Source organism: Silene latifolia, chromosome Y, assembly GCF_048544455.1.
Source record: "Silene latifolia isolate original U9 population chromosome Y, ASM4854445v1, whole genome shotgun sequence".
Taxonomy (NCBI): domain Eukaryota; kingdom Viridiplantae; phylum Streptophyta; class Magnoliopsida; order Caryophyllales; family Caryophyllaceae; genus Silene; species Silene latifolia.
The window spans coordinates 55020795-55035440 of record NC_133538.1 but is presented as its reverse complement, the minus strand read 5'-3'; the positions used below and the strand labels follow the sequence as shown (position 1 = coordinate 55035440).

Sequence of the window (14646 nt, the reverse complement as noted above, 5' to 3'; positions counted from 1 at the left end):
AGGGGCGCCATTTCCAAGAAAGCCACTTGTCCTCTATATTACAGCACAAGAACGCTCACTTGGGGCAATGTGTGGTCAAGACATCGAACACCGCAAGGAGAGAGAACTCTACTACTTGAGTCGTACCTTGGTTGAAGCTGAGTTGAATTACTCTCCAATTGAGAAGATATGTCTTGCGTTGGTGTTTGCTATGAAAAAGTTGAGGCACTACATGCAGGAGCATACTATGCACATGGTCTCAATAGCCGACTCAATCAAGTACATACTCTCAAGACCTATCTTATCTGAAAGACTTGCGAAATGGGCACTGTTACTTAAACAGTAAGACTTGGTATTTGTTCCTCAAGGCTATGAAAGGTCAAGCTATCGCTGATTTCTTTGTCGATCATCCAGTTCCAGCAAAGTGGGAACTTACAGGTGACTTTCCAGGAGAAGAAATCTTCTATGTAGAAATTCTACCTCCATGAAAGATGTATTTTGATGGTGCTGCAAGAAAAGATGACGCTGGAGCTGGAGTTGTATTCGTAACTCCACAAAATCATCTCATGTCATATGCTTATATGCTTACTCAGTTGTACACAAATAATATGGCAGAATACCAAGCTCTCATACTTGACCTTCAAATGGCAATCGAAGACGTCAGAGATTTGGATATCTATGGTGACTCGAAGCTTGTGATTAACCAAGTCCTCGATGAATACGGAGTGAAAAAGGAAGATTTGATTCCCTATCATCAACGAGCAATGCAACTGCTCAATCAACTTGACTCCATCAAAATTGGTCATGTACTGAGGAGTGCCAATAAGTTGGCTGACACGCTTGTTAACCTTGCCGCCACTTTTGTACTGCGGGCAGAAGAATCTATGCAAGTCCTAGTCTGCAATCGTTGGGGAGTATCATTGCTCGAAAGAGAAGAAATTCTAGATACGACCAACATGATCTACGTCTATACAGCCAACGAAGATGACTGGCGTCAACCTATTATTGATTTCTTGGACCACAAAAATTACCCGACGATCCCAGGAACAGGGTAGAGATACGTCGACGTGCTTCAAAGTTTATTACCTATAAAGGGATGCTCTGTAACAACCCGGATTATATAACAAATGATAAAACTCAATATAGATAAATATCAGAGTATAATAGTGATAAAAGGGTCAAGGTGGCGGAAACACCTGACCAATCTGGTTCACTACTAAAATCCAAAACCAAACTAATACATTATTAAAGGTTCTCAAAATATAAAACAAACTCCAAATTTATTATTCATCTCGCCCCCGGATTCATCTCAAGCACCATCATGCAAACAGCGACTAGCTTCAACCTGAGAGTAGGGGCGACAATCAGTCGGGAGTAACTAGATGCTCTCCTAGTCATGTTTACAACAATTGAGTATAACCAACAGTCGTTAACAATTGAAATGCAAAACTAGTAAACATGTGAGACCATTTATACTCATGAAAACTCGACATCAACTTACCACTTAACAACGATATAATAAGACAATCATTTGAAATATTGAATCCAAATCAAACAGCATGTGACGACGCATAACATAACCCATACTACGACATCATGCACATCATAGAACCATCGTAACCACGTATCATGTGACCGAACCAAACAACCTGCTAGAGCGTATAACAACCGCCCCTAGTTACAGGCAAAGTGTATAAAATGAACGCCGTTAGAGCGTATAACAACTGCCTCTAACTGTCAGAGCGTATAACAACTACCTTTGAATTGACGGAGCTTATAAAAAATGCCTCCAGCGGTGTGGATTATATTACAACTGCAGCCAAGGTACTATGTATAGCGTATAACCATTGCCTATATGTCTAAGACCCGGCCAAACTCTCGGGGCAATAACTGTACAGCGAACGACAATCGGGGAACAGAGCATATAACAACTGCCTCTACTACCCCCGACCATACGCCATACACCAGACACCGGAGGGTAGCGTTAGTTCATTCCCTTTGGTATATAACTAATACCTCACGTCATCTATACAACCAGCCCATAAATAATGCACAGTATAACTGAATGTACATACATGTCAATAAAATCACCATCAAATCATAGGATAATATAACTGACTATTCTACTTATCATATGCACAATAGTAAACAAACGACATAAGCAATCATAATGTTATACTATAACTGAATACAACACAATATGCGAAACAAGTATCAATGACCAAGGTTATAGTAACTTTAGTCATAACATAAACTCTGGATGCGAGGTTATAGTAACCTTGACTACAACTTCAATATATATATAACTTGAAGTTATACTTACCTCAACCATAACCCGGACACGAAACTCAAGTTTATACTAGTTCCAACCATAAACTTGAGCCATAATCTCAGGGTACGTTAGTTCAAATTATAACCTTAGGTAGTGTTTGGGAACGTATATTTCATTTCAAATTGTTCATTTGAAATAAATATTTTCAAATCATGAAATCAAAATCCAAATCAATTGTTTAGATAGATTGTGATTCAGATTCTGTATTTATGAAACCCAAATAATCACAAAAAATTCCTAATTTTCCAAGTTAAGAACCCTAATTTCCCAAAAATAATCACAGAAAAATCATAAATCTTGCCTCCTAAATCACGGGACATGAATAAAACAACTGAAGAGTACAATAATCATAGAAACCTGACAGATTTGTGGATTAAATATCATGAAATCAAATGTCAAAGAACGATAAAGAACAAAATCGGAAACTGTTCACAATAATCAAATTGAAATTCTGCACAATCGATTGATAACCATTGTACTACACAACTAAGAATTTGGTACACCATAAATATGAAGGTAAGATTGGATTAGGTAGAATTAAGGATAATAGTGAGTGGATATTGATGAGCAGGGGAGATTGAGCTTCTATATTTGCAAATACGTGGGGGTTGGCATGGATTTGAAATGAGGCTTTTTCTTAAAGCTCAAAATTTAACAGGATTTCATAAAAATCCAAATTCAAATCTTGCTAATTTTCCAAATAGTGAATTTGTCTCAAATGTGGATTTGGAAATGAAATCCTCATTATCAAACAGGCCAATGTTCAATATTCGTTGTGGATAATTGAATACACGTGTGTGATTATGTTCGCTAAGAATTACAACACAGAAGGGAAATTATTATCTTATTGAGATTAATGTTTAGAAGCTTAAATTATCATATTGTTACTCTTGCTTTCTGATTCAGTAAGTTTAAATCCGTGAAAAATTCACGGGCCTGCTTTCAAAATTTTACATAAATATCGTTAATCATAGTGAAGATATTGTGCTCATTATCAAGACAAAAACTATTAAACTATACATATTAAGAATTTAGGTTGGTTTTCAATTAATATCAAACCATACATTCAACTTTTAATACTTGGTATATACTAAAAGTTTATCAAAACACTTTGACTTGACATGAATCATGAATCTCGAGCAACCAAACTTCCAAGAGACGGTCTCACTGAAATTGCAGAGCTAGAGACTACTCTTTCATATTTTTTGTGCGCTTGCTTTAATTGTTTTAGTTAATTTCCATTGGGCCAATTCAACCAACCCTTTAATTTAATTGTTATTTTTTTAATAAGTGTAATTATTTTTTATTCATAGTTTGTACATATTAAATTCCCAACAACAACATTTTAAAAAGACTCGGTTTATAAAAAAAATAATCCAAAATCAAAAAAGTTGGGTTAAAAACATACGTTTGAATTTATTTACTGAAAGATGTACATATATCAAATAACATTATTGTATTTGACGACGTTATTTTTTTAGACGATCTTATTTTATGAGACGATCTTTTTGCGTAAAAAGGCAACACATTTACTACCATCAAACAAATACCCGTAGTTTTCTTATCAAATTGTCTTTAAAGACATATTCAATAAAAAGGTCGCAAGTTAGGTTAAAACCTTAAATTTGATTTTATTTACTAATGATGTACATAAATGAAAATATATAAGGAAAGACATAAAATATACTCCATAGAGTATTGTTTTAATCAGGATTCTTTTTACTTTTGTGCCCTGAGGTTTTAATTAAGTTCATTTTAGTGCCATGATATTTGCATAATTATACTTTGGTGCCCTGAGATTTTCACTACTTTCTACTCTAGTGAAACTGTGAAAGTACATAAAACATTCTTAATATTTTTTACCAAAAAAATTATTTTGAACATAATAAATCAAGCATATTTTGCAATATTAATATGTTGATTATTCTATTTTGTAGTATGTAGTTTTATATTCAATTTTGCTTTTTATTTTACAGAAAATATAATTATTTAAAATAAAAATTGACTATTATTTGTTTTAGTTCACCCGAATGAAATTTTATTCAAAACTTAGGTCATCGTATTGGGAAATAGTCGAAACCTCAGGGCACTAAAGTGAAATTATGCAAACCTCGGACTTAGCATAAACCTGAGGATACCAAAACGAAAATAATCCTTTTAACTATTCCAAGAAGAAAAAAAAAACTTAAGAAATAGAAATCAAACAAAAAAAAAGATGCGGACAAACCCAAACCTATGAACAAACATTGAATCTTATGAATAAAAACAAAAAAGAAAATGGAGCTTTTTTTGTCCTGCCATGGATATTGGCACAAATACTAACCTACAACCAGTTGTATAGTAGCATTGTACAACCACTTCAAAGTTGTTGAGCTCTTACACAAAGTTATTGAGCTATTTTACAAGTTTTTGAGCTATTTTACGAAGTTATTGAGCTTAATAATTATTCTGTTAAGCTCAATAACTTTGTGTCATAGCTCGATAATTTTGTTAGTGGAGCTCGATAACTTTATAACAAAAGCTCAACTACATTGAATAAGTTGTATATATAACCAGTTATATAATACATTAACTGTGGATATTGGTAAATTGACTCCACAAATTTATGCATGGGCTTCATTTCTCTTTTATCCATTTTTTATTTCAAGAAACTGAATTAACTACGGAGTAATTAACTTGCCAAAAATTGGGTGACTGTAGTTTATCTTTCTCCAAATTTATCCATTTTTGTATAATACTAATGGCTATTGTACAGACAGTTAATTTAATTTTAGATTAATGATATTTTATTAATTACGAGTTGTAAAAAGAGGTGTTGAGATTTTTTGAATTGTGAGTGAGCTGTAAAAGGTGTAAAGGTGATTGAGATTGTTGATGACTACCAATTTATAATGATTTTTGTAAGGAGTTCTCGAGAAAAATTTAAACGTTATTATAGGACATAAAATTTTGATTTTAATCTTATCATATTTTGGATCCATTATTTTGTGGTTATGAAAAAGATAATTTCGAAAGTGTTTTGAATGGATTTTGCGCAAGGCGAAATCAGGTCAGGATAGGTCCAGGCGAGGTTAACTAGCTTTGATTAATCTATGGGTCAGGTTGACAGGGTATAATGCAAGAAATTTAAAGTACGATAAAAGAACAAAAAATAAGACAAGAAATTATGTACGTGGAAAACCCTTAAATGGGAAAAAACCACGGACACCAAGTCAGGAGAGGATTTCACTATTTTATAGAATATTTAGCACAATTGATCGTAATAAGCTTAAGTGCTATAAGAGAATGTTGTATGCTTTGAATATATCTTCTTCTCTCCCTTAGAATGATTTCCAAGTGCTTCTTATATAGTTATATGTTGAACGGCTGGTTAATCTCATCATAAATGCCAAATATTCTGTCTTAATTACTCGTAATAATACCCATTGTTACGCCCTTAATTGCTGCCTTAATTATAGAATCTTCCCAATTAATGTTGCACGTATATTTTTCTTATAATATGATTTCCTGGTCTAATATCGTCCTGATATTTTGACTGTTGTCCTCTCCATGGCCTGACGCTTATCTTCATGTGCCCTGGTAGCTTGACATCCTGACACCCTGACAGTCAGGTCAAGGTAAGATATTGATCAGGAATATCTGCGGATTTCCAGGCCCAACAATTGCCCCTTATCTCCTTATTTTCACTGTGTCAGGACAAAAAATAAGGAGATAACTTCCAACTATGGAAAACTGTTCAACGGTTAGATCGTGGCTAATCAGTTCCTGTAACGGCTAGTTGATCAGTTTATGACGCGTGTTGCAATTACTGCAACCTCTTCAATTATTATCCTTCCAAGTTGCGGTTGAAACCCTAGTTTCACCGACTATAAATACCTCTTCACTTTATTAAGTTAATCTTCACCAAAAAACCTGCTTTATTCTCTTCTAATAATCTTCTTCTTCAAGATCCTTAATTTCCAGTTTTTAATCTTCGATTAATTTTTAACAATTCTTCAACAATGGCCGCAAAAAAGAAATATTCCAGGGGTGCAGTGTCTCCTGGAACTCCACCTGTTCAAAACCATGAGGAAACTACTTCCGAAAATATCCCTTCATCTCGAGATGATTTCAATTTTCCATGGTCATTTCCAATTCAAACCCACAAAAGCTCTGAAAGATGATCAGTCTCTCTCAAATCGCCTGAAGCCTGAATTTGAAAAGGTGCTGAAAGATAATGGAATCATTCCTGCCGATTCCGAAGTGTGGATCCCTGAAAATCTCCTATCAGGGCTGACTGGGCATGTCCTGGTTGGTTCTGTATTCATGATTGGGCCTTCAGGGCAGGTTGTAAGCTTCCTTTCTCTCCTCTTATGGTGGAGGTTATTAAAGAAATTGGTGCCCCTTCTTATCAATTCATGCCTATGGTATAGAAAGTGGTCTGCTCCGTTGAGTATCTCTGCAAAAAACATAATATTTCATTTTTCCTTGATGACCTGAAGACCTGTTATGCTGTCAAGACCAATAGCCCTGGTCGTATAGGCTTCAAGGTCAGGCCTTCCACTACTCCCCTTCTCAGCAATCTGGACAGTGGCCATGACAGGAACTAGGTTGCTGGGTACATGTTTATCAGGACCAATTCTGTGGGCCCTGATCTGGCATATTTGAACTATGAAACTTACGTTGCTGGTGAGTACTTTGGCTTTTCCTTTTATCCTGCATGTTTATTCGTTATTAAAAAATAAAACTATATTGAATCATACCTCCTATGTGCGCAGTTGATGATTGGGTTACTGAAACTGAGTACCCTACTGCAAACATTTATGCTTTTCTTGCTATTCCTCCATTGGAGAGGTCTTGGCCTCTCTGTTGTGGTGCTGGCCATCATCCTCGCTGCCTGAAAGCTAATGGTGCTACCAAGGTGCCTAAACCTTCGAAGGATGTTAGTGCTTCTACTTCAGGTAGTAAGTCTATTTTATTTTGTTTTTTCTTCCTATTTTGGCTCTTCCATGATAGTTAGTTTTTATTTCTAATGTAGTGTTTCGTATTATAGCCACCAGGTCATTTACTCACCTTGCCAGATTTGGTATGGCTGATCTTTCAGCCAGATTGGCTAAGATTATGGAGGAAGGCTACCAGGAAGGCGGTGATGCTGAGCCTGTTATTGATTTAACCGAGTTGTCTGATGCTGGCAAGGTTTCTCTTTTACTTTGCCTCTGCTCAAAGACTCGAGAAAGAGAAAATAGAAGATGTTGATATGTTTGCCCCGTCACGGAAGTGAGAGCCGGGGAGTAGATAATGTGGAGGTCGCTAAGGTAAAAATCGGGACTATCTTTGCTTCCAAGTCGATGTCATGCTCACCCTTGATCCTATTGAGACCGCCACTCGGGCGTTGCTTGAAGAGATCACTCTGTCGCCTTTTGGCAAGTGCCTTGGTCAGTATGTGAGGTACGCCTTTTTTTTATTGTTATGTATATTTCGTAATATGTGTATTTTATTTGGAGGTTTTTATTATTATGACATAATATTTATACTATTCTTTTTATTTTTGGTTAGGGTGTCGCGGCCTGTCTCCACAACGCTTATCAGGCTACTTCTCTGGTAGCCATGATTGATCTTATGAGGTCCGATCATGATAGGCTGAAGTCTGAACTGGATGTTGCTCGGGCTGACCTGGCTGCTAAGGCTGTTGTTTTGGTGAAGGCGCAAGCTGAGAGGGATGCTGCTAAGGCTGAGGCAGGCTCAAACAAACAGCTTTTACAGGAGACGCTGGACAGGAATGAAGAGCTTACCCCGGAGAGGGATGATTTAGAGTTCAAGCTTGATGATGCCTCCCTGTATTTTTATATTAAGGGTAGGGCAGCTGCTATGTCGGAGTCTGTGGAGGCTAGGACGAATTGGAACCCTGAAGCTGAGATGGCCTTCGCTGCCTCTAAGTATCCCGATCTACACAACATGGGCAATGAACAAGAGGTCAATTCTCCAGGGGAGCAGGATGTTGATGCTAAGTCTGGTCAGGCCAAGAGTGGGAGTGCTGATGCTGTTTCTAAGGAGAAGCAGTAATTTGAATTTTTCTTTGCTGGTATTGGCCCATCCAGGGGGGATGTCCCTGGACAAACAATTTTATTTTCTTTGTTTCGGTGCAGGTTAGGGAGATTATCCCTGGCTTTTATGAATATTTTGGTGCCTTTGCCCCAGGGGATAAGGGCTTTATTAATATGATATTAATGGCCTTCCTTGGCTAATTTTGCTTACTTCCTGACGTTCTGTTTGCTTTTGAATTTTTTGAACCTGTGAACTTTGTTTTTCCAATCCCGTGGACCTGTCAAAATCTTTATTTTGTTAACCTATAAGGCATTTTTGAACTTATCCTGTCATTTGAGCTGTCGTGAGTAATTCAACCACTATGGTTTTTGCCATAGTGGTTGTAGGGGTGGAAAAACCGGCATGGCAGGAGGGCTTATGTACCCTGCCTAACTGGAGGGCTTGGTACTCGGCCTGACAGGAGGGCTTTTTAGACTAATGGTTGGGAGGGCACACCCTTCCACCATCTTGCTGCGTCCAGTCGTTTGTAAATATGTGCAGTAAACCTAGTCAGGTCAGACAATTATTTCATGCCTGATTGGTCCTGACATTTACTGTATCCGGTGATGGTTACCAACTCGTTAGGCACAATTAAGTGCAAAGTTTTGTTTCAGAAATTGATATATAGTAGAGTAGCCCTCAATCCTGAATATTTATGCATATAAACATTTATCATGTATAATTGTTCAGGATTCAAAAAATAAGAGAAATTGGGTTAGTTAGATATATAGACATGGATTGCACATAGAGCATATGAAACACGTAATTTTTCAGGTAGCACGTCCGGTTGAATCAATGATAGTAAAGATAAAGTTTTTTACCTGATTTTGGCCTGATGTAGGTTTTTATTCATGGAATAATTTCAAGTGTGTTACATTCCAAGATCTTGGGATCATTTCTCCTTCTAATGTTTGGAGCATGTATGCTCCTTGTCCAACGATTGAATCACTTAAGGAAGGCCCTTCCGATGTAGGGGCGAGCTTGCCTGCTAATTTTTTTCTTTGTTTGGAAAAAACTTTTCGTAGGATAAGGTCTCCTTCCCTGAAAACTCTAATTCTAACATTTTTGTTGTAAGTCCTGGCTACTGCTTGTTGGTATAACGCCATCCTGATTTTGGCAGCGTCTCTTAGCTCTTCTGTCAGGATCAGGTTGTCTTGCATCAAGTCTCTGTTTGCTTCAACGCTGTTCAGGCTATTTCTTAATGTCGGCACCGAACTCTCGCAGGATGACGACTTCACAAACCATACACCAAAGAGTAGGGTGTTTGGCCTGTCGATGTTTTTGGGATCGTCCTGTCCGCCCTAGCACTAATGGAAGTTCCTCCTCCCATCCGCCTCGTCTTCTTTTTAGTTTCTTCTTTAGGCGCGGTTTATAACTACCTTGTTACTGGATTCAGCCTGGCCGTTGACCTTTGGATATCCAGGGGTTGATGTTACCAGGCTGATATTCCATTCTTGGCAAAATGCTTTGGTCTTTTTCCCCACAAATTGGGTTCCATTGTCATATACTATTTCTGATGGGACTCCATATCTGCAAATAATATTCGTCCTGATCAAGGATACTACTTCTTTTTTGGTAACTTGCCTGAAAGAGTCAGCTTCGATCCATTTGGAGAAATAATCAGTCATAGCCTGCATGAATACTTTCTGTCCTGGAGCTACAGGCAACTTTCCTACAATATCCATGCCCCACTTCATGAATGGCCAGGGTGCGGAAATTGAGTGAAGGATCTCAGATGGCTGATGTATTATTGGTGCATGAACTTGACAGGCTTCACACTTTGAAGAGTATTCCAAGCAGTCATCCCTCAGTGTAGGCCAGTAGTAGCCTGTCCTAAGAACATTAATTGCCAGGCTCTTTCCTCCTTTATGGTTACCACAATGTCCATCGTTTATTTCTTGAAGTACTTGTTTGGCTTCGTCAGGCTCCAAGCATCTCAGGTATGGTCCAGCCTGCGATCTCTTGAATAAAGTGTTATTGATAATAGCATAGGTTGAAGCTCTGATTTTAAAAGCCCTTGCTTCGTGTCTTAACTAAGGTAGTATTCCTCGTAGAAACCAATCATAGTAGGGTTTAACCCAAGAATTACTATCCTGATTGACAAGGTTGACTTGTTTAGCCTTGCTGATAGCCGGCTCTAATAAATGAATAATTGGTATTTTATCGAAAACTGCGGGGGTAAAATTTGAACCCAGGTTGGCCAAAGCATCAGCCTGCGTGTTCAGGTCTCTTGATATTTGATCTATATCAAATAAAGCAAATTTAGCGGTAAGGTTTTTTGCATATTCTAAATACGAAATCATTTTTGCATCCTTGCCCGTATAAATTCCCTTTATTTGATTAGCAATTAACAGTGAATCAGTTTTTACCTTTAGGTTTTGAACACCAAGGTCTAGATATACCTTTAAGCCTGCTATCAGAGCTTCATATTCCGCTTCATTGTTAGTAGCTTTGAATTCACAGCTTATAGGCTGAGCTATCATGTCTCCCTGTGGCGATTTAAGCACTAATCCTAACCCTGTCCCCCTGGAATTAGATGCCCTATCTATGAATATAGTCCATTCTTGGTCTGGGGTTTTATTTTATAATTGATTAACCTCTTTTTCCAGGTCATGTTCTAGGTTAGGGCTGAAATCAGCCACAAAGTCTGCCAAGGCCTGCAATTTGATCATTGTCCTGGGTTCGAAGGAAATATCATATGTACTAAGTTGAACTGGCCACTTGGCCATCCTACCTGATAATTCAGGCTTGCGTAAGACAGATTTTATGGGTAGGTTGGTCCTGACTATAATGGGGTGGCTTTCAAAATAGACACGTTGCTTAGTACATGACATAATTAAAGGTAAGACATATTTTTCAAGTAATCAATTCCTTATCTCAGCATCCAGCATGCTCTTACTTACATAATAGACATGATGTTGTTTGCCTTCCTGTTCTTTTTTACAAGGATCGCATCGATCTTTGTGTCGTTGATGGATAAGTATATCTTGTTGAGGTTCTCCCTTCTCTAGTTTAGCCAGTAAGGGTGGAGATGACAGATAAGATTTTAGGTCTTGAAAGGCTGCTTCATGTTCATCCGTCCAGTAGAACTGTTTGTTTCTTCTGAGCAGGTTGTAAAATGTTTTACACCTTTCAGAGGATCTTGATATGAACCGGTTCAGGGCGGCTACCTGGCTTGTCAATTTCTGAATATCTTTGACAGACTTGGGTGACTGAAGTTCTAGGATAGCTTTTATCTGTTCTGACTTGGCTTCAATGCCTCTCTCTGTAACCATATAACCAAGGAACTTACCTGCAGAGACTCCAAAGTGGCATTTTGCAGGGTTGAGCTTCATACTGTATTTTTCCAATATTTGGAACGCTACATCCAAATGCTTCACATGATCTTTTGCATTCTTGGAGTTTACCACCATGTCGTCTATGTAGACTTCCATGATATCACTTATTTGATCCTTGAACATCATGTTGACCAGGCGCTGGTACGTTGCCCCTACATTCTTCAGGCCGAAAGGCATGGCTGTGTAACAGTATATGCCTCGGTCTGTAATGAATGCGATACTCTCCTAGTCAGCAGGGTGCATTTTTATTTGATCGAATCCACTAGAGGCATCCATGAATGTCAGCATCTCATGCCCTGCTGTGACATCTACCATGGCATCAATATGTGGCAAAGGAAATGGGTCCTTAGGGCACGCTTTGTTCAAGTCAGTGTAATCTACACAAACTCTCCATTTTCCGTTCTTCTTCTGCACAACAACCACGTTAGCCAGCCACTCAGGGTACATTACTTCCCTGATCATTCCCATATCTAGGAGTTTTTCCACTTCCTCGTTGATTATTGCATTTCTTTCAGCTATAAATTTTCGTCTTTTTTGTTGTACATGCTTAAAAGATGGATCAATATTAAGTTTGTGTCTAATTATATCAGCACTAATTCCAGTCATATCAAAATGAGACCAAGAAAACCAGGATGATTTATTTTTAAGGAATTTTACCAGTTCGGGTCTGACACTATCTGGGGCGTCAGATCCTACTAGAACATACCTGTCAGGGTACTATGGGTTTAGGATTACCTGATCTATTTCCATTCTGGTAGGTGCTACATAAGTAATCCTGACAGGGTACGGTAATTGCTATGCAAGGGACTTACCTGTCTTGGAAGGTTTCAATGTTGTTGTATAGCATTCTTGGGCTGTCTTGTGACCCCCTTTGATTATGGCTATGCCCAAATCCGTTGGTATCTTGATACACTAGTGATAGGTTGATGGCACAGCCTTGACATTATGAATCCAGGGTTCACCCAGAATTACGTTATAGGATGACAAGCAATCTAGGACTCCAAATTTCTCATAGGATGTGACTCCTTCAACGTAGGTTGGAAGGTGGATTTCTTCTAATGTGCTTCTGGTTTCTCCACTGAACCCTACCAAAACGTTGGAGTTTTTGGTGATTTGATCCTCATTGATTTTCATGGCTTTTAGCACGTCAAGTGATACCCTCGTTTCAGTACCAAAAATAAATACCTAAGTACTACTAACAGAAGTCAGCGGTAAGTAGGGTCTATTTCCACAGGGAGGCGGTCACTATCTACTTGTCAATTTGGTCTGCCTAAGGTCACAAGATGAGGGTTTGAGTTGAATAAACTAAACTAAATGAGATTAAATGAAGAGAGAAAAGAATGAGAGATATTAACAATAAAAGAGAGAGCACTAGGACTGTCGGGTCATCAATGGATGTCAGTTAATTGAAGGTAAGGTCACAGATCGGTCGCGTGTATCAGTCTAAGGGGCAGCGAATATCTCCTTCCGGTCTCTATTCACTCTAAAACTATTTTAGCTTAGCTTCCGCCCTCACTAAAGCATCCTAATGTTCACTGCAGGTCTCAACCCTTCCAACCTTCTGGTCTAGGTTAAGGCTTACAAAATAAATTAGCTAAATTCATCGATTCAAGCAGCTAATTATAGTTAATTGCAGTGATTAACAACAAAGATATGATAGCAACGAAAGATCTGTAAACCTAATTAGCAACTAACAAATAATTCATTGAATCCCCTAAATCCTAGTAGGAAAATTAGCTACGCATAATGATAAATAAAGCTAGAGCGAAAGGTAAAGAAATACAAAACATCGCAAACTAAAGAGAAAGAGTAAAGAGAAAGAGAGAGTAAAGAGAGAATTACAGTGATTCGGAGTAAAACAGTATGAAAGACTTGATATGAGATGTAAAATTGTGTTTATGATCTAATCCCGACTTCCTTTATATAGGAAAGTCATTATTAACATAAAATAAACCTAACACAGAATAAAAATCCCGAGTATATAAGCTAATCACTCGATCGAGCAACTTTATATCACTTAATCGAACAATTCCAAGCTAGAACCTCTCGATTGAGTAGAAAAAATACACGATCGAACACTATCTAAAATAAGCAATTCGATCGAGGAATTTAAACTACTCGATCAAACACTATCTACTCGATCGAGTGGTTTCCAGCGCACAATTCCTTCTTCGCGCACTGAACTTCAAACGGCTGCCATTTCTTCGTTACTTGGGCAAACAGGGCGTTTCTGGTGGTGTTGGAAAGCTAAGAGGACAAGCCTTCATCTCCAATTATAATAACCAGAAAATAAGTTGTATACCTCGGGATATGGCTCTTCAAAGTAGGCACTAGTAATTTAAAGTTCTTCCTTTGCTCGCCTAGCTATCGTACTTTTTTGTGCATCACAATTAGTAGTTTCCAAGCTCCGACTCAACTCATCTCCTAAATGCATGCATAGGGACATGTTTTAGGCTTTATTATGCTCCTTTCCGGTTCATACCTGTAAATAATACAAGACAAACCAAAGTAGCCTATTCGGAGGACATTTGTAGCTAAACATTACACAAAATGCATAAAAATGCGTGCAAATGAAGTACGAAATACCTATATAAAATGCACGCATCAAACTTCCCCAAACCAAACCTTTGCTTGTCCCTAAGAAAACTATATGCAAAACTAATGGAACAGAAAAGAAAACTCAGAGCTAGCTACAAAGTGCCCACTTAAACCAATTTAATGCAGCAACTAATACTCATAGCAAAAACGTCAAATGCAAACGAGTTATGAGATGTTTATAATAAAGCCGAACCGTCGACCTTGCAAGACCTTTAATGATGGACTCTCACGGGTCAATCTTCTCTCATGAAGCAAAGGGTAAGCATATGAATTGTAAGAGAAGAAGAAAAATAGTCGCTCACCTAAACTACGACCCACATAAACATGCATGCAACT

At 37.9% G+C, this 14646-nt stretch overlaps 1 protein-coding gene across 1 annotated transcript; it reads left to right on the top strand.

Annotated features, from left to right (window-relative positions):
- Positions 1-470: 470 nt before the first annotated feature.
- On the top strand, positions 471-1034 carry LOC141628081 (uncharacterized). Its single transcript, XM_074441267.1, has one exon. It carries the CDS (start codon positions 471-473, stop codon positions 1032-1034), a length of 564 nt encoding a protein of 187 aa, XP_074297368.1.
- Positions 1035-14646: the final 13612 nt, after the last annotated feature.